Source organism: Anabrus simplex, chromosome 14 (assembly GCF_040414725.1).
Source record: "Anabrus simplex isolate iqAnaSimp1 chromosome 14, ASM4041472v1, whole genome shotgun sequence".
NCBI classification, from domain to species: Eukaryota; Metazoa; Arthropoda; class Insecta; order Orthoptera; family Tettigoniidae; genus Anabrus; species Anabrus simplex.
The window spans coordinates 69256888-69280114 of NC_090278.1; the positions used below are offsets into that span (position 1 = coordinate 69256888).

At 40.5% G+C, this 23227-nt stretch overlaps 1 protein-coding gene across 1 annotated transcript in view; it reads right to left on the reverse strand.

Moving 5' to 3' along the window:
* The window catches only part of Nipped-A (Transcription-associated protein Nipped-A), a 347371-nt gene that overhangs the window by 73689 nt on the left and 250455 nt on the right, over positions 1–23227 (reverse strand). The window contains exons 50-55 of the mRNA XM_067157840.2: positions 20411–20578; positions 17781–18032; positions 4609–4791; positions 4427–4523; positions 3427–3635; positions 3178–3342 (exon numbers count right to left, since the gene is read on the reverse strand). Coding sequence (XP_067013941.2) covers positions 3178–3342; positions 3427–3635; positions 4427–4523; positions 4609–4791; positions 17781–18032; positions 20411–20578 — 1074 coding nt within the window. The remainder of the gene's footprint in view (positions 1–3177; positions 3343–3426; positions 3636–4426; positions 4524–4608; positions 4792–17780; positions 18033–20410; positions 20579–23227) is intronic.

A 23227-nucleotide genomic window follows, 5' to 3' on the forward strand; every position in this document is an offset into this window, starting at 1 on the left:
GTTTACTCTCTTGACTGTGATTATTGTGTTTTGAACATTTACTGAATTGCTACGTTATGATACAATGTTAATTTTTTGCCTGTATTCAATGTGCTAGTTGTTTTAAAATCTTCGCAAATTGGCTGATGATGACACTTAAAATGTATTGAAACCGGTCCCATTAAACAGGTTGTAACTACTTTTTACCATCTTATTACGGAGTATTGAAAGGTGGATCCTAACCTATAATATTGTACATCATTATCCGTTCCTCGAAGAAACGATTTCCCGGATCAACGCTCCAGAAATTTCAGTCCCGTCGACACTAATCCTCGATCACGCGTTTTTTAAGAAACTGTATCTTACGAAAGGACGGCTACGGCATACTTACGGATCTTGGTGTTGACATCCCGTCATTGCGGTACTTTGAAGAAGTACTGTACTGGAAAAGCGATCGGCAGTGAACTTGCATAAGTGATCATCTTAGCATCGCATTCGGGTAGTATTATTTAGAGAATCCTCGGAAATCATAAAGCAGAGAGTACCCACGACAATTGGAAGGAGACAGAGCGCATTTCGATAGCTCTATTTGAAGATGGAACGAGTTTCGTCAAATGTTCGTACTTGCAAAATGTCTACATTATGTCCAGGGTTAGACGTTTATTTTTTTACTTTTTTCGAGTGTACCTTAAGCCGAAGAGGTTTTTGGCATTTCCCTTAAGGCATGTATGGTCACTGGGCTTTCAGGCAGGAATCGAAACGGCTCCTTCTTAAGTAACACAAATTTAGTATTTTAGTATTATCGTATATGATTATGTTATCAAGACCAGAACAGATGTTTCACCTTACATACATAAAGCCATGGGAGGTTTTAGGATTACCTATTACTGTTTTCGTTCTAAGACTGGGAATTTCATGTTTTTGTGTTAAAATGTTATAAAAGCCGCAGTCGTTTTATTTGCGCATGTTACATTTAAAATCTTTGTATCATTTAGCACTGGTACCGACTTGTATAGCGAGCGCACTTTCCAGCTGAGCTCAAGGTCACGAATAGTCGTCATTTCGGAAGTGTTAATGATATTTTTTCTCTTTCCAATTTGATTGTGATTAGTGACGGGCAGAACTAAATATAATGCATTCGAGAACTTGAGGATTGATAGTTTCGAAACCATATTCTCGAGTTCAACATAACCTTTAAAAGTCGGCATAGGCCTAATTTACGCGAGACAAGATTTCCATAAACTAACCAGGAACAGTATACCAGTGACCAAATTACAATGGAAGATTTAAAAAAAAAAAGAAGGATTTTGCCATCATGTTGGACGCTTTTGTATCTAATGTGCTTTTTGTTAGATTAGAGAATGAAAAACTACTTGTGGTTGATTGTTGTTTGGCTTGGCGTTATGGGTATTAGATTTTTCAAAGAGTTTGGCTGATCAAAAGTGCTGAACTGAAAGAAGTTTTCAAAGGAATACGATGAAGTTTAGAGAGGAAACTGATGAAGTTTCCCAGGTAAAACTGAATGTAAAGTTTCAAGATTTTTAAGTCGCGTACCAGTAATTAACGTTTGAAGCCAGCCCCGAGGTCTAACTTGCCTGCCTCTCACCCGGAGGGCCCGGGTTCGATTACTGGCGAGGTCAGGCATTTTTATCTGGATACGAGGGCTGGTTCCAGGTTCAGTCATTCTACGATTACCTTTACTTGAGCTATTTAATGGTGATATAGCGACCTTGGTCTAGAGAGCCAGGAATAACGGCCGAAATGATCCATCACACTGACCATGTGTCACCTCGTAATCTGCAGGCCTTCGGACCAAGGGCGGTCGCTTGGTAGGCCGAAGGCCCATTGGGGCTGTGGTTTGGTTTGGTTTAGGGGCGTTTTGTAAGATTATAAGTATACAGATTTCATTTTTGTGATGTTTATCCAAATTGTTGATGGTTCATTCATTCCCGGATTTTTCGTTTTCCTGTGTTGTACGTGTTTTTTTCTGTGGTCCGTCCAAAAACGGAGAATCGAGGTACTGGTACTACTACTACTACCACCACCACTACCACTACTACTACTTCATTTCCTATTTCCAGTCTTCTGGGTTGGGTTGTCAATCAAGGACCTCCACAGTTTTCTATTTTTCACAGTTCCCCCCAGACGAGAACACCAGCAACTGCACGTCGCTATTGGGCGATGCTCTAACAGTTTCCGAGGCCTCGACTTTCTCTTGCCACGCCCAGAGGCTTTTTTATACCTACTGCCACCTCTCATAACCCTGAGCTGGGACCCTTACCAGATGATACACACCAGGTCAGTGTGCTCTGGGACTCACGTAGGCAGCGGCGCCACTTCCTGGGTAGGCCTGCTTCTTCAGAAGGTACTTACCTGCTACCTGGCTTCATACAAACTAGTGTCTTCAAATAGATAGGCTCTCTTCCTCATCAATGCCAGTTCTACTATACTATACCCATTTCTTCTCAGGAACTGGATGAAGAAATTGGATCTTTCAGTTCTCAGACAACTGGAAGTAGTGTCCGGAAACAGAATAAGAACAGTCTCCATACTTTTGATAGGAAGTTTTGAGTAAGATCTTTGGAGTGATAAAGGATGGAACAATTGGATTGGGGAGCGGTGGACATGGTGCAATCAAGAACTGGATCAAATCTATAAATAACCGAACATTATAATCCACACGAAAAGTAAACATATTATGTGGATGGGGCATGTCTCACAAATAGATAACATAGATTTCTGTGAAATTGTGGAAAGACACCACCTGGCAGATTGAGGGAAAGGTGGAGTGAAGAACTACACAAAGACCTGAGACAGACCGACAATGGGAATGACTGGAAGGATAAAGCAAGGGACAGTACACAGTGGAGACATCTTGTAGCTGTACATGGTCCCCTGGACCTCATCCACATATAATACAAGGATGACAAACTATAATAAAGAAGTAACCTGAAAAAAGTAAAAAAAGAAACAACACAGCAATTGTAAAACCCAACATGCACATTTGTGGCATTACAAGAAGCAGAATGGTAAAAGCACTTTTCTAGGTTGTATGCAGCTGTTGTATGTAATCAATTATAAGGAGCAGACTAAATTATGAGGGAGGGGGATAAGGCTGAAAATGGGACACATAAGAAGTGAGTAAACATGATATTTTCATACTGTACTGAATTACTATAAACTGTAATTTCAACTTACCTGGCTGAGTAGATTCAGAATGAGTTTCCCTTCATTGCGAACCAAACACGTCAACAGTTGGGGAATCCAAGGTAACCAGTGTAAGGGAGCAATGCCAACCTGGTATCTATCCACAGTATCTGTAAGCGATGACTTCTCGTCGTCATACGTTAGAAGCCACAGTACCTATTCAAAAGAAATTTCAGAAAACTTCAATTATACTATGCAGTAGTTTTGGTCCTTAGTCCACTGACTGGTTCGGCACATTACCTTGGCTAGATGCTTGCGGGATTTGCTCTCGTTCTGGAGACGACATGCATGTAGGAAGCACGTTATCGCAGACTGCCCCAAGGATATGTTAGTTGGTTCACGAGTGAACAGTTTCTCCAGGTACTCGCCCCACATGCCCCAGCTTCTCACCAACTGGTCATGCATCTGAACGGCAGCAGAAAATGCCTTGTTGGCATCGTCCGAACGACCTGCATTACAAGAAATGGAGATTACGTTTAATATGCAATAGCAGGGGAGTCATAAGTTATACATAATATTCTGAGCCAATGTAAGATTTAAATTTACTCCATTTTCCATAAAAATGAACATTTTAATTGTTATATAGTGAACTCTGTTATCATTTTTAATTCAAATTTATTAATAACTTGACCTTTTCTCGCGGCCCCTTGACCGTGCAATGTTAAACAATGTACTCATAATACATTGTAATGTTAAACATTTGTGTTTAATTCAAAGTGAAAATACACATTAAGACTCTCATATTTTCAAACAATGATGTTTAAGGATGATGGAACAACAATGCCTTGGTAGAAGAGGAAACTAGTAGACAAACATTCTGATGCTGGAAACGGAACTTTAGTAGTTACCAAGCTAAGAAAAGGTTTAAGTTCTTGGACGCTTGAGGGTATGTCGCTTGAATAATCTTCTAGGCAGCAAACTTTGAGTTTTGGTAACTACAAAAATCAGCTCATTACAACTAAACCTAGAGCTGACAGCTAACAGCAGATGAAATGAGATATTCTACAAAAATGGGACAAGGGTTGGACATACAATACAATCATTATAATATGAATAGAAAGAAATACATTCTAAGGGTGCAAAATTTTATTTTTAGCTGCTTATTTCGGAGGAGCCTTAAACTGTACTTCTAGCACCAACCTAATACTTTTTTTAAAAGTCTGTTTTAGCTGCCTAAAAGATTATTTTGAAGGGTCTATAAGTCTGACATCTGATTATGAAAATGTGAAGAGTAACTTACCCAACTGAGCAAGAAGCATTCCCTTGTACGCATAGAACTCAGATGTCATTTCTTTGGTGAAGTACTTGAGGTTGGTCGATTCGATCACTTCCAGACCCTACGAACCAAAGATCCAGGACATGCTAGTGTACTATTCTATAAACTCAAAATCTACAATAAAGATATCTTACTGGTCATCATACCTCTTGTAGTTCTCCACCACCTGAGATGCTGGCCATATGCAGGTAACATTTTACTTGCTGGCGGATCTTCTGGAAGCAGTCCACGACGGGGACACTAGGGATAGTGTAGATGCGAGACAGCGAGTCTAAACACACTCCGGATAAACCATGCTTCCTTGCAATCTTACCAAAGTGGATGATAGCCTGGAAGAAAAAGAAAGTCATCACATAACACAAACTTCTGTATCTCTTTTAACATAAATCTCCACCTCCATACTGTAACAGTTAGCACTATTAGATGTCATCCTGGAAGGCTGGGTTCAATTCCTGGCACTGAAAAAAACTAAAGATTGACAGGAGGGCTAGTACATTGGGGGTGTGCCTCAAGAGAGGTGCATAACTTCAGGACAAGGACACAAACAAGCATTTTTCTTAAACATTAACTTAAATGAAATTATACTATTTTGGGGATATTAGGTTGTGTTATAATTATTGTATGCTGGCAAGCTTCAGTCCTGCAACCAAGACTATCTTCAAAGCAACGTCAATGTAGAATTATTATTATTAGCGTATGGTAACGTACACAAAACAATACAAAGATTAAATATAAATGAACAGTAAGCACAAACCATAATATACATAATTATAAGATATACACATAACATTGAAAACAATCATGCAAGCAAAAGGGTTCAAAGATTTAGATCTAAATTCTCTGGCTATTGTATGGCCTCAGCAGAAGCCACCACAAAGTCCTGGCTAGATCCAGCGAATGCCCTTCCAATGCATTCGGTGACGATATGGTCGATAGTCTGTTTAACTGCACCAAAGTCACAGGCTGGGGAAGATCTCATACCCCATTTAAACATCATTGAACCACATCTCCCGTGGTTAGTACGGACTCTGTTGAGGGCTACCCATGTCTTGCGGGGCAAATCAAAGCCAGCTGGAAGATTCTTATAATTGAACAATGCCCGCCATTGAGTCAGAGCTACGCTGTTCCACTCTTGTTGCCAATCTGCTTTTGGATTGAAATCCCTCCTAACAAGTTCCTGTGCTGTTTAAATAGGAGGAGATCTTGATTTGAGGCGTCTGAATCTGACGTTAGCATCTTCATGGATGGGAAGATCAGGATTGGTTAATATCTTGCTGTATTCTCTAAACAAGTTGTTCAATCTTCTAATTCTAGGAGGTTCTATGTGGCTGAGCACTGGCAACCAGAAAAGAGGAGTAAATTTTACTGTGTCACTTATGACACACATTGTTCCATTCAGGACCGTGTCCACCTTTTTAGCATGAGAGCTGTTGATCCATATGGAAGAACAGTACTCAGCTGTGGAAAGCACCAGCGCCATAGCTGAAGTACGCAAAGTAGATGCAGAGGCTCCCCATGTGGAGCCAGCAAGTTTGTGAATGATGATGTTGCGTGACCTTAATTTGGCTGCTAGGTTGGTTAGATGTTTCCTGTATGGTAGCGTTCGGTCGAGAGTAACTCCAAGATATTTGGGGTTGGCATTGTGAGGGAGAAGACGTCCATTAAGTGACACTTTCAAGGTGATATTCGCTTGCCGGTTATTTAAATGGAAAAAGCAGGTTTCCGTTTTACTAGGGCTTGGTTTCAAGCACCACGTTTTGAAGTATGTGCACAAAACATCCAGATCTGCATTTAAAGTTCTCTCTATCACATTAGCATCCACATGCTGACTAATTATTGCCAGATCATCGGCATAAGCAAACTGACGAGAGCTCGTGACAGGTATGTCTGCAATATACAAGTTAAACAGTAATGGAGAGAGAACAGATCCTTGAGGTAAACCATTGTTAAGTACCTTTATTTTGCTGTGATTTGTATGCATGACTACCTGGATAATTCTGTTTGAGAGCATATTGTTAATCAGACGCGACATTTGACTGCACTTTGTCAGTTTAAAGAACTTATACACAATACCTTCTCTCCACACTGTATCATATGCAGCTGTTAGATCAATAAACACTGCACCACTCTTTAATTGCTTTTCAAAACCTGTCTCAATATGTGTTGTTAGTGCAAGCACCTGATCTTCACAACTACGTTGAGGTCTAAAACCAGCCTGTTCGATTGGAATGATTTTAAAAATTAGAGGACTTATTCTATTGTAGATAAGCCGTTCCAAGAGCTTAAAGCAGACACTCATTAAGGCAACTGGTCTATAGCTTTCGACATAATCCATAGGTTTACCAGGTTTTAAGATAGCTAGTATCTTGTTCGGAGTATGTTTGAGAAAAACTGCACTAGCCAGTTCCTTACATTTTTTCCACAGTGCTTCAAAAATTCTGGGTGTATACCATCAAAACCCGGGGATTTTCCATTTTTCAATTCACTTAAGGCAAGCAAAAGCTCTTGCTCAGTAAAAGGAGCAGAAATGTTGGAAGAAGTAGTGTACTCCTTTTTCAAACGAAACAGTTCGTTTTTTATAAACCTTTTGTGTAATTTGTCTGGCTTGGATTTGGACAAACTGGCAATGCGACTGGCAATATGATTAGGTGAAACCTCTGGTTTCAGCTGGGGACTGTGAGGTATTCTTCCCAGCTTCTTTAGAAGGCTCCAAGCTTTTCTGCTTGAGTGTCTGAAGTCCAGTGTATCCATGGTTTCCTTCCATCTGCTTCATCTAGCTTCATCTAGTTTATGAAGGAGCTCGTCAGCTACATCTTTTTCACCACTCTCCTGGAAATCCTCATAAAGTACTTCACAAGCCTCATCCCACCCTGGAATAAAGTCCTTTCTCACTCCGCGGGGAATATGTCTTTTAGCGCATGTTAGAGTAGCTTTCACAAACCTAGAGTAGTTACTAACCTCAGGAGGAATCCATCGTATGGTACTGTCAAGATCAGCTGAATAGCTCTCCCAACTAGCTTTACTAAAGTTCCAACAAGGGAGTGGAGAAGATCTTATAATAGGAATCTGCATTCCAGTTTCCAGAAGGACAGGTCGATGTTGACTATGTGGAAAGTTCATAAGAACTTTACGAAACACAGGTAAGCTGGATCCCTGACAATCACATGAAGCAAAGCACAAGTCAGGATTGGTTTCTGAGTCCCATCTTCCTGACTTGAATGTACATTTGTCTTTTGGATTGAAAATCAGTTGCATGTTACAAAGCTCTGCCCACTCTATAAGTTTTTCTCCACACTGGTCACTATATCTATAACCCCACAGAGTATGATGACTATTGAAATCACCCACATAGATGGATGGGTGAGAGATTGTTTGCAGAACACTGTTAGGCCACTGAATTCCTGGAGGTTTATAAATATTTATGATTGATACATCATTAACTTTTGTAGTCATCATCATCATCCTAAACCATCTCCAGTTTCCCAGGTGTGGTATATGAGCCTCCTCCATCTCATCCTGTCCTTGTACCATTCTTCCTCCACCAACTTGTCCCAATCATGACCTCTCAGCATTACATCGCTCTTAACTAAATCTATCCATTTCCTTCGTAGCCTTCCCACGGGTCGTCTTCCTTCTACCTTTCTGTCAAATTCCTTCCTTGCAGTTCTGTAGTGATGTTGAAAATGCCTGCATCAGAATTAGCTGAGACTAAATAAGAGCAGGCGATGGAATTTCGAACAAAGGTTGCAGTTCCATAAGACTGATGATAAGTAGCTCCCAGTAACTTATATCCAGGAATGTTTCCTCTTGAACGAAGCTGAGATGGATCAGAGGCATGAGTTTCCTGAATGCATATTACATCAACATTATTTTCCAATGCCAGTTTGGAAAGGTAGTCACTTTTAGATCTACCGATTCCTTCGATGTTGATTTGAAGGACTCTCAGAAGAGTTCCCAAGGGCTTTGCAGATTGGCTCTGAAAAGAGCTAGTATCATTCGTTTTGTGTACCATTAGCCAGGAGATCACAAGTGATAGTCTGAAAACCATTAATGGCAATTGTCAGTGCATAGTAAATGGACTCAAAATGGAAAGACCATCTTAGAAATTGAGTTCATTCCAGGGCCTCCAGAGTCATGGAAAAAAATGTTAAGGCTTAACTATGGAGGGTAGCCATGATCTACTCAGTATATACGAGGCGTGTTCTTTAAGTAAGTAACGTTTTGATACAGGAAGAAAGTGATGCAATTGTTTAAATAATAATTCTTTTTTTTTCAGGAAAGCTTATACCTTAAACTACTTCTCAACGTAAGTTCAAAGCATATTAAGGCACTTGTCATATCGTGAGACCAGCTTCTGAATTCCATCCTCGTAGATATCTGCCGCCTGATGTGTCAGCCTCTGCCGCGCAGTCGCTTTTACATCATCATTGTTGTGACATTAACCTTCTAAATGCTTTTTCAAGTGCAGGAACAAGTGGTAGTCACTAGGTCATGATATGGAGAATGAACAAATTGTTCCCAACCAAATGGAGCGATGAGGTCTCGGGTTTGATTAGCCATGTGAGGTCGCACGTTGTCATGAAGCAAAAGAATCCCCCTTGTGAGGATGCCATGCCGTTTTCGATTATGTGAGCACAACTTTCAATAATCTAAGCGTCCTGACAATTTCTTAAAGAACACTCCTTGAAATTTCAGGCAACTCCTAATTTAATGATGAAATCGTAAAGCGTCTGTTTTCTCGAACCTTTGCATCAACTTTTTTGCACCAAGTCTCCAGTAATGACAGACGGTCGCAGACTAAACTTCTCGTCGTGGACATTAGTACGGTTTTCTTTAAATGCTCCAACCCATTTTCTAACCACTCCTTTAGGGATAGTGTGTTCTGCATACACTTCACTAATCTGCCGATGAATTTCAATAGCTTTCCCGCCTTTTCCTTTTAGAAAACGAATCACAACACGCATTTCACACTCGGCAGGATCGTTAATTGTATGAGGCATTTTCAATTCACACAAACAAACGTAAATACGGGCGACTGCTTCTGTAATGGCTTTTTTGTGGCTAACCTACAGATGTACGTACTGAGCACGCACGCTTTGAATGATTACCAACATGTTGCAAAGGCCATATTTAAAAACCAGTACCTACTTAAAAAACATGCTTCATAACTGTCCTCTTTGTTAAAATTACTGAGCTTGTATGCCCTAATCTATGCCTGTACATTTCACTGGACTAATAATAATCGTATGCCCTCAGCCACCACACGCAGGCATTTTTAATTTGATATGTCTGCTTGTCAGTTTTGACATTCCATTTTACTACAGGTCTACTGGACGGCAGAGTAAATTGAATCTCTATGGCCGAGTTTTAATGAATTTTGTCGGGTGAACACCAAATGTGTCATCAGAGATCTTTTACATCTCGACAGGGTTACTCCAATAAATACACATTTGATATTTAAAATCAGCCTTATCAATACTTAAAAGAGATATTTACCCCATGGCACTACAGCCCTTGAAGGGCCTTGGCCTACCAAGCGACCACTGCACAGCCGGAAGGCCTGCAGATTACGAGGTGTCGTGTGGTCAGCACAACGAATCCTCTCGGCCGTTATTCTTGGCTTTCTAGACCGGGGCCAACATCTCACCATCAGATAGCTCCTCACTTCTAATCACGTAGGCTGAGTCGACCTCGAACCAGCCCTCAGGTCCCGGTAAAAATCCCTGACCTGGCCGGGAATCGAACCGGAACCTCCAGGTAAGAGGCAGGCATGCTACCCCTACACCACGGGGCCGGCAAAAGAGATATTTACTAATTATTTATTTTCACTTAATATACTGTACATGTTTCGAGAACCTTATTGCCCTCTTCATCAGCGGTTTTTGTCACAATGCGCAATAACTCTTGGACCTTTTCACTTATTAATAGACACAAATCTTATACTTAACAAATCCTCTTGTAACCTTTACCGCATATTTAGTTCTAAACATTTCTTAGTTAATATATACTACCAGAACGTGTCATAAATAAAACGTGTCAAAATATCATAAATAAGCACTAAACTACACTCTTCTACAGTATTTGCTCGCATGTAACTAGCCACCATGTATTTCTCGCACCCCCATTTTTAACATTTGAAATTGGGAACATGCATCATTTTCAAAAATATTTTTTTTGAAAAGTACACCAATGAAATAGTACGTAAACGTATTACATTGTGGTATGTTGCCTTGTTTTCTACCATTAAAAAAATATTTAATAGTGCCTTTCCGCAAGGCGAGTGAAACGGCCTCTGACGTAAGCGGCGCGCTGTGACGTCACAATCCAGTACCGCATGGAGCTCTATCAGCCGTTGTGCATCAGCCGTTGCTAAAAGCCGATTGTTTATTATTCACGATCGCGAATAACTTCGAAATGACAGAAGAAAGGTTCGAAACAGCACAGTCAGACAATCTACCATGTGTAGATGTCATCATTCTTGAAAAATGTGACTTTTGTGGCCGCAGAAATTCGCGGATAACAAGCAAGTTTGTAAGTGGCGTCTTTTATATACGTGCAATGTACTGTAACCCATAGTATTAGGATAACAACGAACCGGGATAGATATCACATCACTTTCAACATTTCCTTCTAGACTGATTCCCCTATTAAAGAAGAACATTACATTTTCGGGCTTTCAGCATTAGTAAAGTAAGAAATCGGATTTCAGCACTAACATAAACATATAGGTAGCATTATAGTACTAGTCCGCTTCTGTGGTGTAGTGGTTAATGTGTGCCACTCCCGGAGGCCCGGTTTCAATTCCCGGCTCTGCCATGAAAGTTGAAAACAAATAGTACGAGGACTGGAACGGGGTCTACTCAGCCTCGGGAGGTCAACTGAGTAGAAGGGTTTCGAATCCCACCTCAGCCATCCTCGAAGTGGTTTTTCGTATTGTCCTACTTCTCCTCCAGGCACCTAAGGCCACGGCCGTTTCCTTCCCTCTTCCTTGTCTATCCCTTCCGATCCTCCCATCCTCCAACAACGCCCCTGTTGAACATAACAGGTGAGGCCGCCTGGGCGAGGTAATGGCCCTCCTCACCAGTTTCATCCCATACTCAAAGTCTCACGTTCCAGGACACTGCCCTTGAAGTGGTAGAGGTGAAATCCCTCGCTGAGTCCGAGAGAAAACTAAACCTGAAGGATACACTGATTAAGAAAGAAAGAAAGAAAGAAAGAAAGAAAGAAAGAAAGAAAGAAAGAAAGAAAGATCATAGTACTATAGGGCTATAATCTATCATTCCCAAAAAAATATATATTTATGGTTGGGACAACTGGCCTACCCACTTCCAGGGCCCATGAAAGAGAATTAAATATCTTTGTGGAGGGAAAAAGTTAAACATGATAAAGATAAATATGACTTCATCTAGTTTTCACAAGTCGGGCTGAGTGGTTCAGACTGTGCTGGCCTTCTGACCCCAACTTGGCAGGTTCGATCCTGGTTCAGTCCGGTGGTAGTTGAAGGTGCTCAAATACGTCAGCCTCGTGTCGGTAGATTTACTGGCACGTAAAAGAACTCCTGCAGGACTAAATTCCTGCACATCGGCGTCTCCGAAAATCGTAGAAGTAGTTAGCGGGGCGTGAAGCCAATACCATTAATTACATTTGGCTTTTAACAAGCTGAGCATATCAGGAAAGAAAAGTGTCTCGGTGACATTTTAGTTGCTCAATACAGGAATGTCTTTGGGTGCTGTGACTTTTACTTTTTTTTTCTGTTTGCTTTACGTCACACCGTCACATATAGGTCTTATGGCGACGATGGGACAGGAAAGGCCTAGGAATGGGAACAAAGCGGCCGTGGCCTTAGGTACAGCCTCAGCACTTGCCTGGTGTGAAAACGGGAAACCACGGAAAACCATCTTTAGGGCTGCCGGCAGTGGGGTTCAAAACCCACTATCTCCCGGATGCGAGCTCACAGCTGCGCGCTCCTAACCGCACGGCCAACTCGCGCGGTATTTTTACCCTTCGGTTTATTGACTTGGCTTGTATAACCTAAAACTTAGGCTAAGTTGGATAATATTTTAAACACCTACATCACTATTTTCACCTGTGTGCAATTATTTATTTCATTAATATTATGATAATTATTATAATTGAGCATTGTTAACTTAAAGACCCCAACAGACAAGCATTGGTTTTGTGTAGAGTTATACATTTGTTAAATTCACGTTGTTTCCTTTCATGATGTACAGGCCTATTCTTTGTTACATTATAGAGTATTTAGATATAGCCTAAATTTCTTTACCAATTAAGCTCTTCAATAAAGACATACATAACTGTCCCATGCCAAGATATATTGGTAGAATTAGAGCTGTCAAAATGGTTCATAACCCCTTTGATTTATTATCTTGACATGGATCACCCAAAACATAGGTTAGGTTAGGAGAATACTTTAATAATCAGCATTATTTAATGCACTGTTTTTTACTTTCATATTCCAAGATGTAATTGAAGCATTTAAATAAAGCATCATACATTAAAATTTAAAGTTTTACCACTAGAACAGCTGACATGGAAAAGTGATTTGAAAATTCAAACAAATTCATCTTACGTTAAAATCTTCAAAAAAATAAACTGTAGACTTTTCCGATATATCACCAGCATTTCTCCGGCTCGCCAAAATCCATTTCTCCCTAGTTTTAGCGTCTTTGAAACATTTATAAACAATTCGTTTGGTATGGTATGCGATGTGCTATTGCACATCGGAACTCTACACCATTTATAAGTTTTCTGCCTCACTGTCTGCGCAGGATTCATTTTAAGTCTAAAATATACCACTCAGATTATTATCCAATGTATAGACCTCGAATTTAACCATACTAGACACTAACGTAAAGTAGAAATACGCGAAGTGTATCCTGCTTCTCACAGCACACTATGTGTTACTTCGTCTGCTAATTCAGTCAACCTGTACGATGACGTCAGACCAATGAGATCGCGTGCTTGCGTGACGTGACGTTTTTGTAGATTTTTATCACGTTTGGAGTTATTATTTGTACATTCTGATCACATTTTTGAATTCTGCATGAAATTTTGAATCAGATTAGCATATTTTTAATTAAAACCCCGGATCATGCATGTTCCCTATTGCAGAAAAAAAAAATCCCCGCATATAACTCGCATTAATTTCTGATGTTGTCATAAAGACATAGGGTACATATACAAAATAATGATTGGGTATTCCATGGACGTGCCTACATTAAATATTGGGACTGTACTAACTGCTGTTATGGTACTTTGTACGTGATAGTACAAGAAGAAGCTGCATTTATTTCTACCTGAAGAACGGTTGAGGCTAGCTGTTGTAACAAAAATACCTAACTCGTACACCCCCACTCCAAGGCCGCATTCCTAGCCAGTCAGTCACACTCAGCCATCCCTCTCACTTTTCTGTCTTTGTCAATATGCTCATCACTACCTGTCCGGCAGCGCTGGTCACGTGAATTGGGAGTGTTTCCCTGTCCAGACAGTCAAGTGATCACGTTATTAGGTACTGTTAATCTGTTGTATTGTCGACAAGTACCAGTATTCTGTCTTCATGTTTCATTGTTGTTTCTCAGTTAAGTTTTCTTGTGTAGGTTGATCTTTAAGTTATGGAAAAACATGGGAGTTATAGGGCTGGGTTCATTTTTTTTTCTTTTTCTATTTGCTTCACGTCGCACCGATACAGATAGGTCTTATAGCGACGATGGGACTGGAAAGGCCTAGGAATGGGAAGGGAGCGGCCGTGGCCTTAATTAAGGTACAGCCAAAGCATTTGCCTATTGTGAAAACGGGAAAAAATGGAAAACCATCTTCAGGGCTGTCGACAGTGGGGTTTGAACCCACTATCTCCCGGATGCGAGCTCACACCTGCGAGCTCCTAACCGCATGGCCAACTCACCCAGTGGTTTAAATTCAAAGTGATAAAATATGCTGAAGAACATAGTAACACATCTGCCAGTCTGGAATTCAGTGTGACCGAATTTAATGTTCGCTACTGGTGTAAACAGAAAGCTGCACTAGAAAACACGAACCTAACACGTAAGGCATTCAGAGGGCCGAAAACTACTTACAAGTTTCCTGAGCTGGAAGATGAGTTGCTTCATTATGTTACAGAGTTGCGAAATGATGGCTTCAATATCTCGCATGAGATGCTACTTTCCAAAGCATGCGAACTAGCAATTAAAGGAGGAATCAGCTGTTCGGATCTGAAAGTGAGCCGGGGTTGGATCCATAGATTCATGACATGAAAAAGGATTGTGTCTGCGAAGGCCAACATCTCTCCGCCAGAGAATGCCAAGCGATTCCAGTGAAAAAAACATAGATTTTCATTGCCATGTGATAGCAATGCAGAAGAAAAACGACGTCTTATCTCAAATTGGCAATGCAGATCAAACCCCGATAAACTTCGATGTGTCATGCAACACCACCATCAATAAAAAGGGAGAATCTACTGTGCTTCTATGTACAACTGGGTGTGAAAAACAGCACTGCACTGCCGTGCTAGCAATAACCGCAGGCGGAAGAAAATTGACACCGCACGTTATTTTCAAAAGAAAAACGGTGCCTAAAGCGAAGTTTCCCAAAGGCATTCATGTATGGGTTCAAGAAAAAGGATGGATGGACGAATACAGCTCTTGTCCAGGACTGGGTCTGTACGGTGTGGGGAGCACGGCCAGGGGCACTGCTACGGCGCCCAGCAATGCTAATGTCGGACAGTTTCTGCGGACTCTTGCTGGAAGACACGAAGAAACTTCTTCAGGAAATGAAAACTGATCTCATAATTCCTGGTGGACTCGCACATTGTCTACAGCCCTTCCAAGACAACATACGTAAATTGTACGCTGAATGGATGGCAGGAGGGGAGCATGAGCTAATACCAGCAGGCAAAATAAGGCAAAATAAAGAGGCCATCAGTTGAACTCATGTGTGACTGGGTTACACAGGCATGGGTTCTGGTGTCGGCAGACGTTATTGTGAAGATGGGCATCGCAAATGCGTTGGACGGAAGTCAAGATGATACAGGATGGGATGGTGACCAGAATGATGCAAGCGAGAATAGCTCGGGAACTGAAGGCAGTGACAATGAATAGGGTAAGTATGCCAGTTGTCTTCTTTCAATAGACTAATGCAAATTTTACTTTTTTTTTTTTTTTTTTTTTCCTTTGGGAATACAATCTTTTTCACACAAATCCCTGTATATACCACACACGGAAAATGTCCACACTTATTTTTCTGTCAAAAAAATGTGAGTTATATGCAAGCAAATAAGGTATTTACAATCTTATTTAAAACGTCTTAACCTTGTCTGTTGCCTACAAATACAGTCAATTTAATAAAACTAGTGTCCGAGTCGTTGGCTGAATGATCAGCGTTCTGGCCTTCGGTTCAGAGGGTCCCGGGTTCGATTCCCGGCCGGGTCAGGGATTTTAACCTTAATTGGCTAATTCCAATGGCCCGGGGGCTGGGTGTTTGTGCTGTCCCCAACATTCCTGCAACTCACACACCACACATAACACTATCCTCCACCACAATAACACGCAGTTACCTACAAATGGCAGATGCCGCCGACCCTCATTGGAGGGTCTGCCTTGCAAGGGCTGCACTTGGCTAGAAATAGCCACACGAAATTATAAATTATAAATAAAACTAGTGTCTCTCTAAAATTGATTAAAATCTTCCAATTAAGTTTTCGTCAGTTAAATGTTGCAGCTATTTCCATCTGTCCTCAAACTCTCCGTAGAGTGGTATCTCCTAACTTCACACTAAGCTATAAGAAAGAAAAGCCTGTTTCAAAATCCATCCCAAATAGAATCTTTTAATTTACTCTGAGAAATTTGAAACTGACTCACTGAATCTACTGTTGCCCATATGTAAACATAACTGACCTTGACCTTAGCCTTAGGTAACATGCCTGTCAGTAGACCATCGATATCAGGATCAATATCTATTCCTCCCTTTGCAAATTGGACGTTTGGTTTTAGACACCCGAATCTGAAACTTAACCAAAAATATAACCTCACTAACCTGTAACGCAGGATTATGACAGGAATACTTCTAAATACTTTTGTCAGACTGACTCCACAAGGGTTAAGTTAATAAACTCCAAATGTCAACCTCGTACAACATGGAGTGTCGAATGGACTCTCTTCTGCCCTTCAAAAATCAGACTACCTCTGCGGGGTTTGAACCTGCTTTCTTGGGATCCAGAGGCTGACATTCTATCACTGATCCACAGAGGAAGCTAAAAGTAAACTCGTGTCCTTGTCCCGAGGTGGTGCAGCTCTTTTCAGGCACACAAGTGTTCTCCCGGGAAGTTTTCGTCAGCAGGTGGCAGGAATGAGTAACCGGATGGGGGAATACTGCGTAAACAAAAGTGAATATGATAAAATTTGAACTTAGTCCCCTCGGGGCATTAATAATATTAATGTTAGTGTTGTCACAAACCAGACATCAATCAATCACTACTGATCTGCATTAAGGGCAGTCACCCAGGTGGCAGATTCCCTATCTGACGTTTTAGTAGCCTTTTCTTAAATGATTGCAAAGAAATTGGAAATTTATTGAACATCTCCTTTGGTAAGTTATTCCAATCCCTAACTCCCCTTCCTATAAACAAATTACCGGAGTATTCTGAACGACTAGTATTCTACTGCTCATTCAGTAGTGGCACCAGGCGGAATAGAGTGCTCGCATGCGATTCCACGCTAATACAGGCACCGATTCATGCATGATACTATGTGAAAATCAAGCTAAACATTGATATTTCAATGAAATTCGTGCAATCATGCTGACAAAAACAAAGATTTATAATATAAATAAACAGTTTTACAGTATTTACACTTTAATTTGGAATGCCTAATGACTCAAACATATATTAATATTATGTAACCAGCACATATGTAGTTTATGTTAGCAGGGCAGTCTGTAAAAACAGCAGGGTGGTGTGCCCATTAAAAAGGTCCTAGGGAAAACATTGCACACCCCCAACAGAGGTGAGCGGCATGTACCATTTTAACCACACACCAACTCTCCTGTCAATCTTAAATTTCTGACAGTACCAGGAATCGAATCCAGGCCACTGAGGACAGCAGCTAATAGAGTTAAGCATTACGCTACAGAGGTGGACAACTGGGCTAAAAGTGTCTTGCATGTTATTAGCCAGGTGTCCCATGACTTCCACTATGGCAGTACACTTCTATAACATTTTTTTATTTTTAAAAAATATTAAATCATATAAATCACAAGACAATGTTCGGTGTGATCGAGTGCTGGTGACAGTACTAAGGAGACATACCTGTGCTGAAGCATGAACACCCAACATGCTGTGGTTTGCCCCCTGCTCGTGCTGGCTGTCATAATGTGAGGCAATGCTGGTATAGTGATGCTGTCGCCATGCGAAGATGTCACTCCAGTGGCTCAGATCATCAGCGATGACAGGAAGTCTGTTCCGCCACGTCTTCACGATGGCCTTCATGTCGTGAATTGAACTATTCCGATTGTGCAGCAAGCTCTGGGTGATCTGGGCGGCTTCTTGGAGTTCCATGATCTGTAACATGACGTGAAAGGTTAAATCTTGTATACAAAGATACCGCATTTAGTCACATATAACACTCCCATTTCTTCCCGACTTTCTACTTCAAAAATAGAGAAGGGCATAATAATGAAAATTTCACATAATATAGGTTAGGTTGGCATGGTTTAAAAGTTGTGGTGGTGATTATTGTTTTAAGAGGAAAGTGCAACTGGCAACCATTTTTTACTGACACTAATCGGAAGGAAAAAAATGGAAGAGGTACCTATCAAAGAAAGACAAGGGCTGTGTAGGGGGTGAAAATTAAAGACTTCCTAGGCCTCAGAAACCTAATAATGCCAGGGTCAGAAGTGAGGAGCTTGACACAAGTAAGTGGAAGCAATGTCAGGACTCTGCAAGGGTCTCATGGTCAACAGCCTACACCAAGTTAAGAGCCCCTGGGGCCCCTTTAGTCACCTGTTATGACAGGCAGGGGATACCATGAGAGTTATTCTACTGACCCCACCCACAGGGGAACATGGTTTAAAAACAGAAAGAAGGATAACTAGCATCTTTAAATCAACACACCAAATACGTTATTTACTTATGCAAAAAGTGATATTGGCTCATTTAAACGGTTTTGTACCAGCCACCTCCTCCACTACCATAGCTAACAAATCACAGGACTAAGCGCCGCACCACAACCACACAGTCCTGTGCGGAGTTCAAGGCTGTCCGGTGTTCCAATATAATCATGCAGCAACTGCCTGAAATATTTAGTTCTAATACGACTGACTCTTATAAACTATTTTCGTATTTTCCTTTCTTCACACAGCAGAAGTAATTAGGTATTATCTTTGTTCCCAATAATTTGTCTCTTTGGTTAGACGTACTATGCCAATAATGAATCATACACGGCTGCACTTTGTAATTACGATTCACTGCTCTCACTCCATTTTCTGCAGCATGTTCTAACACATTCAGCTTGAAGGATGCCATAAAACTTTTTCTCTTGTTCATTTTTACTCCTGCCTGTGTATAGGACACTTCTTAAAAGTAGCCAACACCAATCCACCGGTGGTGTAAAATCAAGGGTCTTACCACTAATTGAAATGTTACACTTACTGCCAGGTCACTTGAAACATTTTATGTGATTATTACTTTTCCCAGGTTCCTTATTTCCCCCCCAATCACCACAATAGTAAAAATTTAATGGCAGGTGAGCTCTTATCGTCATCATCAATATTTCTTCGCTCCAGCAAGCCAGTTGCAGTCGCGTACAAGCCTCCTCCAGTTTGTCCTGTCCATCCACAGATGTTGTTCAAATATGTGATGCCAGTTTAAGGTACTTGAAAATCTGCTTCTCCAAAACATCACGAGGTCTTCTTCTAGGTCTCTTCCCAGGAGCACTGCGGTCGAAGTATGCTTAAGGAGTCCTGTGGGGAGCCATTCTTTGCATGTGACCATACCATTTCAATCTCTTCAGTTCTTCAGTTCTAGGCTTCTTTCCAATTCAAGCTACTGTCGGATACCCAGATTCCTTATTTTATCCATTTTTGTTTTTTGCAGACAAGAACGGAGTAACTTCATTTCTGTTGTCTGAAGATGACTCTTTGTCGATCCAATAAGTGTTGCTGCTTCCAGACCATACGTCAATATAGGTACCAGATATATTTTGTACAAGCTGATCTTGGAAAGTAACGGAAATGTTTCATCCCAAAGTATTTCATGTGCAGCATGATAGAATTGGGAAGCTTCTGTTGCTAACCTCTTGATTTATGGTATTATCTGAGGAGAGAATACTACCTAAGTACTGGAAGTTGTCTACAATATCCCTCTCCTTGTCTCCAATTCTTAGATGAACAGTAGGAGAGTTTTGCCCATCACTAAGCCAACTCTCTTGGTTTTGCTGATTTTAAGATTGTAAAAGCTTCATGCCAAATATCTAGACTAGCCTGTACTTTCACTTCAATCTCACCCCATACCATTAGGTTAGATCCTTTCTTTTAACTGCTTCTAAAACTTCATCCATTATGATTATGAAGAGGAGTGGTGAAAGACAATTTCCTTGCTGAACTCCACTCTTCGTTTTGAACCAACCTGACCTTTCATCCTGGACCTGTACACAACTCTTGGTTTCAACGTATAATCATCGTACTCATGCTACGATGTCATCGGGCACTTTCTTATGTTTCATACATTCCAATAAATCGTTTCTTTTCCCAGAATCCTCCCCCACCCCCTCCAAGTACCCTAATATGATAAATACACTTTGAATACCTAGCAATTTTCTGCATTCTAACCTAGTGACTGTCACATCACCCTGTCATTTTGCCCTAAGATCCAAAAGTGAATATTACCAATGATGTTTCAACTATGAAAATAATAAACTTTATGGTCATCAAGTTTCTCACCTGCTGAGCTGCTTGAAGAATAGGAAGATGTATATGAGACACGATGGCAGGAAGACGTCGCCACTCTCGCATGCACAAACCGGATGCAATCTCCACATAGCGGTCCACCATGTTCAAGTGCTGATCTCCAGTAGAACAGATGGCCAGGTACCCTCGGTACAAGTTAACCTGTAACACAAAAGATAGGAAGGTAGAAACAAAGATAAGAACACATGAAAGGACAAATATTAGAACAGGCTAGTGTAAGCAGACGAATTAAAAGAAAGAAAAATCAAGACCAGACAAGAAATACAAAAGGACAAGACCTACTTCATATAATCAATCTTCATCAATTGAAAGTTGTTGTTCAGAAAGAGAATGGATGAAATTGTGATAAAGACAAGGGAAAAATATGGAGACAGTGGGTTGAATGTAGTTATGTCTGCAAATGACACTGTGCTCTGGGGAGCGAGTGGAGACGAAGTACGAAGTCAGCTGAACGTACCGAGTGAGTATATTGGTCATTGCAGAATGAAAGTAACTGTAGAGAAAAGCAAGACAATGTCGATGAACAGATGAGAAAAACAAGGCAAATGTAATGTAAAAATTGGAGGACAAGACCTTGAAACTGTGGAAAGCTTCAAGTACTTGGGAAGCGAATTGATGTGGGATTAGGCACAGAGATAGATTTAAAAAATACAAGGGAGAAGAGGAACTTGATGTGGAAGAAGGAAGTATGAAGGAAGTGTGGAGAGTTGATGTTTAAGATGTATTATTGCCCCGTACTGATATATGTGGCAGAGACCCGGACGCTAACAAAAAGACAGGCCACGGAGATGCAATTTTTAAGTAGTATGATGACATGAAGTAAGAGTGAAAAAAAGCTTTCCAACAGAATGGAGAGAAATAGACTGACAAGGGGAACCTGCCAAGTGTAACAACCGGATTTCCCCATCTTGATAAATAGAATTCATCATAGGTAGAGCCTCATTCATTGTCTAAGAGTGAGACCAGAAAATAATGTTTTATAAGCCACTGCTCCAAAATAAAAGGCTTCTGCTAACATTTGTTTTAAAAAGTATGATCTGCATTAATACTTGGATATTTTTATTGGCCCCCGTGAATGTTTTCATATTCGTTGTGTTTTTCACACCATTCAGTGTACTTGTTATCTTATAAGCCCCAGCAGAAAAGATTTTCTATTTGTTCTCCCGTGTTTTTCACGCCTTTAAATACTTTCCTCTCATCTTGAGAAATAGTTGATATAGTTTTCACTGTACTCGTGGCTACACGACGTAAAATGCCGTCATGTTGGAAAAAATAGTATCTAGTTTTTGTTCGTATATTCAGTAGTATGTTTTCTCGCTAAACACGAAACACCTTAATGAGGTTTTAATGTAGATGATTACAGGTGATAAAAGACAAGGAACATAGGACAAAATGAGAAAAGGAACCCAATGGATTAACATAAATAATGGAAAGGAACAAACAAGTGTAAATCAAGCCATATATCAGAAGATAGGAATATGCAAAAGAATACATGAGAAAAACACAGTAACACGTCAGGGTGGGAAGAGACAGAAATAGAAAGAAAACACAAAAGGACAGGGACAATCCCCAATCTTCCTTTTCTTTTCCTCAGCTTTGCTAAATAATCTATGATTTCTTCTGGCATTGTTTCAACAAAGTGAAATTATCTGCTGTATGACGCAGAGTAATTCTGAACGAGCAGTGAACTTATGCTTGTGTTCTGCTAGTTCTACTTTTGGTATTTTACTCAGCAGGTTTCGATACCCTAAGGAACTGTCTGTAATAACTAAGACAAGGATTTCGCCATAAATGCCTATTTTTTATCCTCAACCCAAAATTGTAGGCTCGTAAGTCTAAAATTTGTTTCAGTTGATTTGTGAAGGAAATGACTGTATTTCAAGATATTAAAATCATTCTATACTGATGGTTTTCACTTTACAAAAGAAAAAGATTTACAAGTATTGAATAGGAGGACGCAATAAATCTTTTTCTATCTGCACCCTGCACTGGCCAACCCCAAGATTTTGAGTATTCTCACATACATTTCTTCAAATTTGAAGAGCTACATTCCAAAATAAAGCAGCTGGAAGAGAGAGAATTACCTCTTGTAAAGGCCGTAGGGATTGTTTGCAAGGTGGAAGTGACCATTACTATCCTTAATGGAGCGATAGGAGATGATATCAGTGCCAAATTTCACAGTACAATGCAGAAGAATCCCAGCTCGAAGGATGGTTTGGCCACTGCTGTTGTTCTCGAAGGGCAAGACGTAGTATCACCACCAATTTCATCCCAACAGAGTTGGGTGCTCCTATATATTTTCCCCTGAGCTCGTGTGAAGTGGAAAGGTCATTTCCTCAATTTAAAAATGCAATAAAACCTTGTTAATTAAAAATTCTTCGGACGCAAAAATCGGACTCCGAATGACGTGATTTCGAATTAACCACCAACTAGTAATTCATTAATGCACACAATTAACCTTGATTCACAGTTTAAATCCTTCAATAGTCATAGAAAAAACTATTTCCAAAATGTATCCAACAAGGTGCATTTACAGTATTCAAATAGTACACTTGGATAATTCACTGACAAACATAACCTCACACAATGAAAAAAAAAAAAAGCATGATTCAAAGACAGGAAGAAATCTATGCTGGCTCCCCTGTGCAAGTCCTTTATACATTGGATAACTACTGTTTGCATTTTAGATGTCCTGTACTTTCACGCAAAGTACCCGATGCCCTTAAAACATCGTGGCTTATGAAACTTATTGAACTTTCCTATGACGAGGGGAGAAAGTCTCTCGCTTCT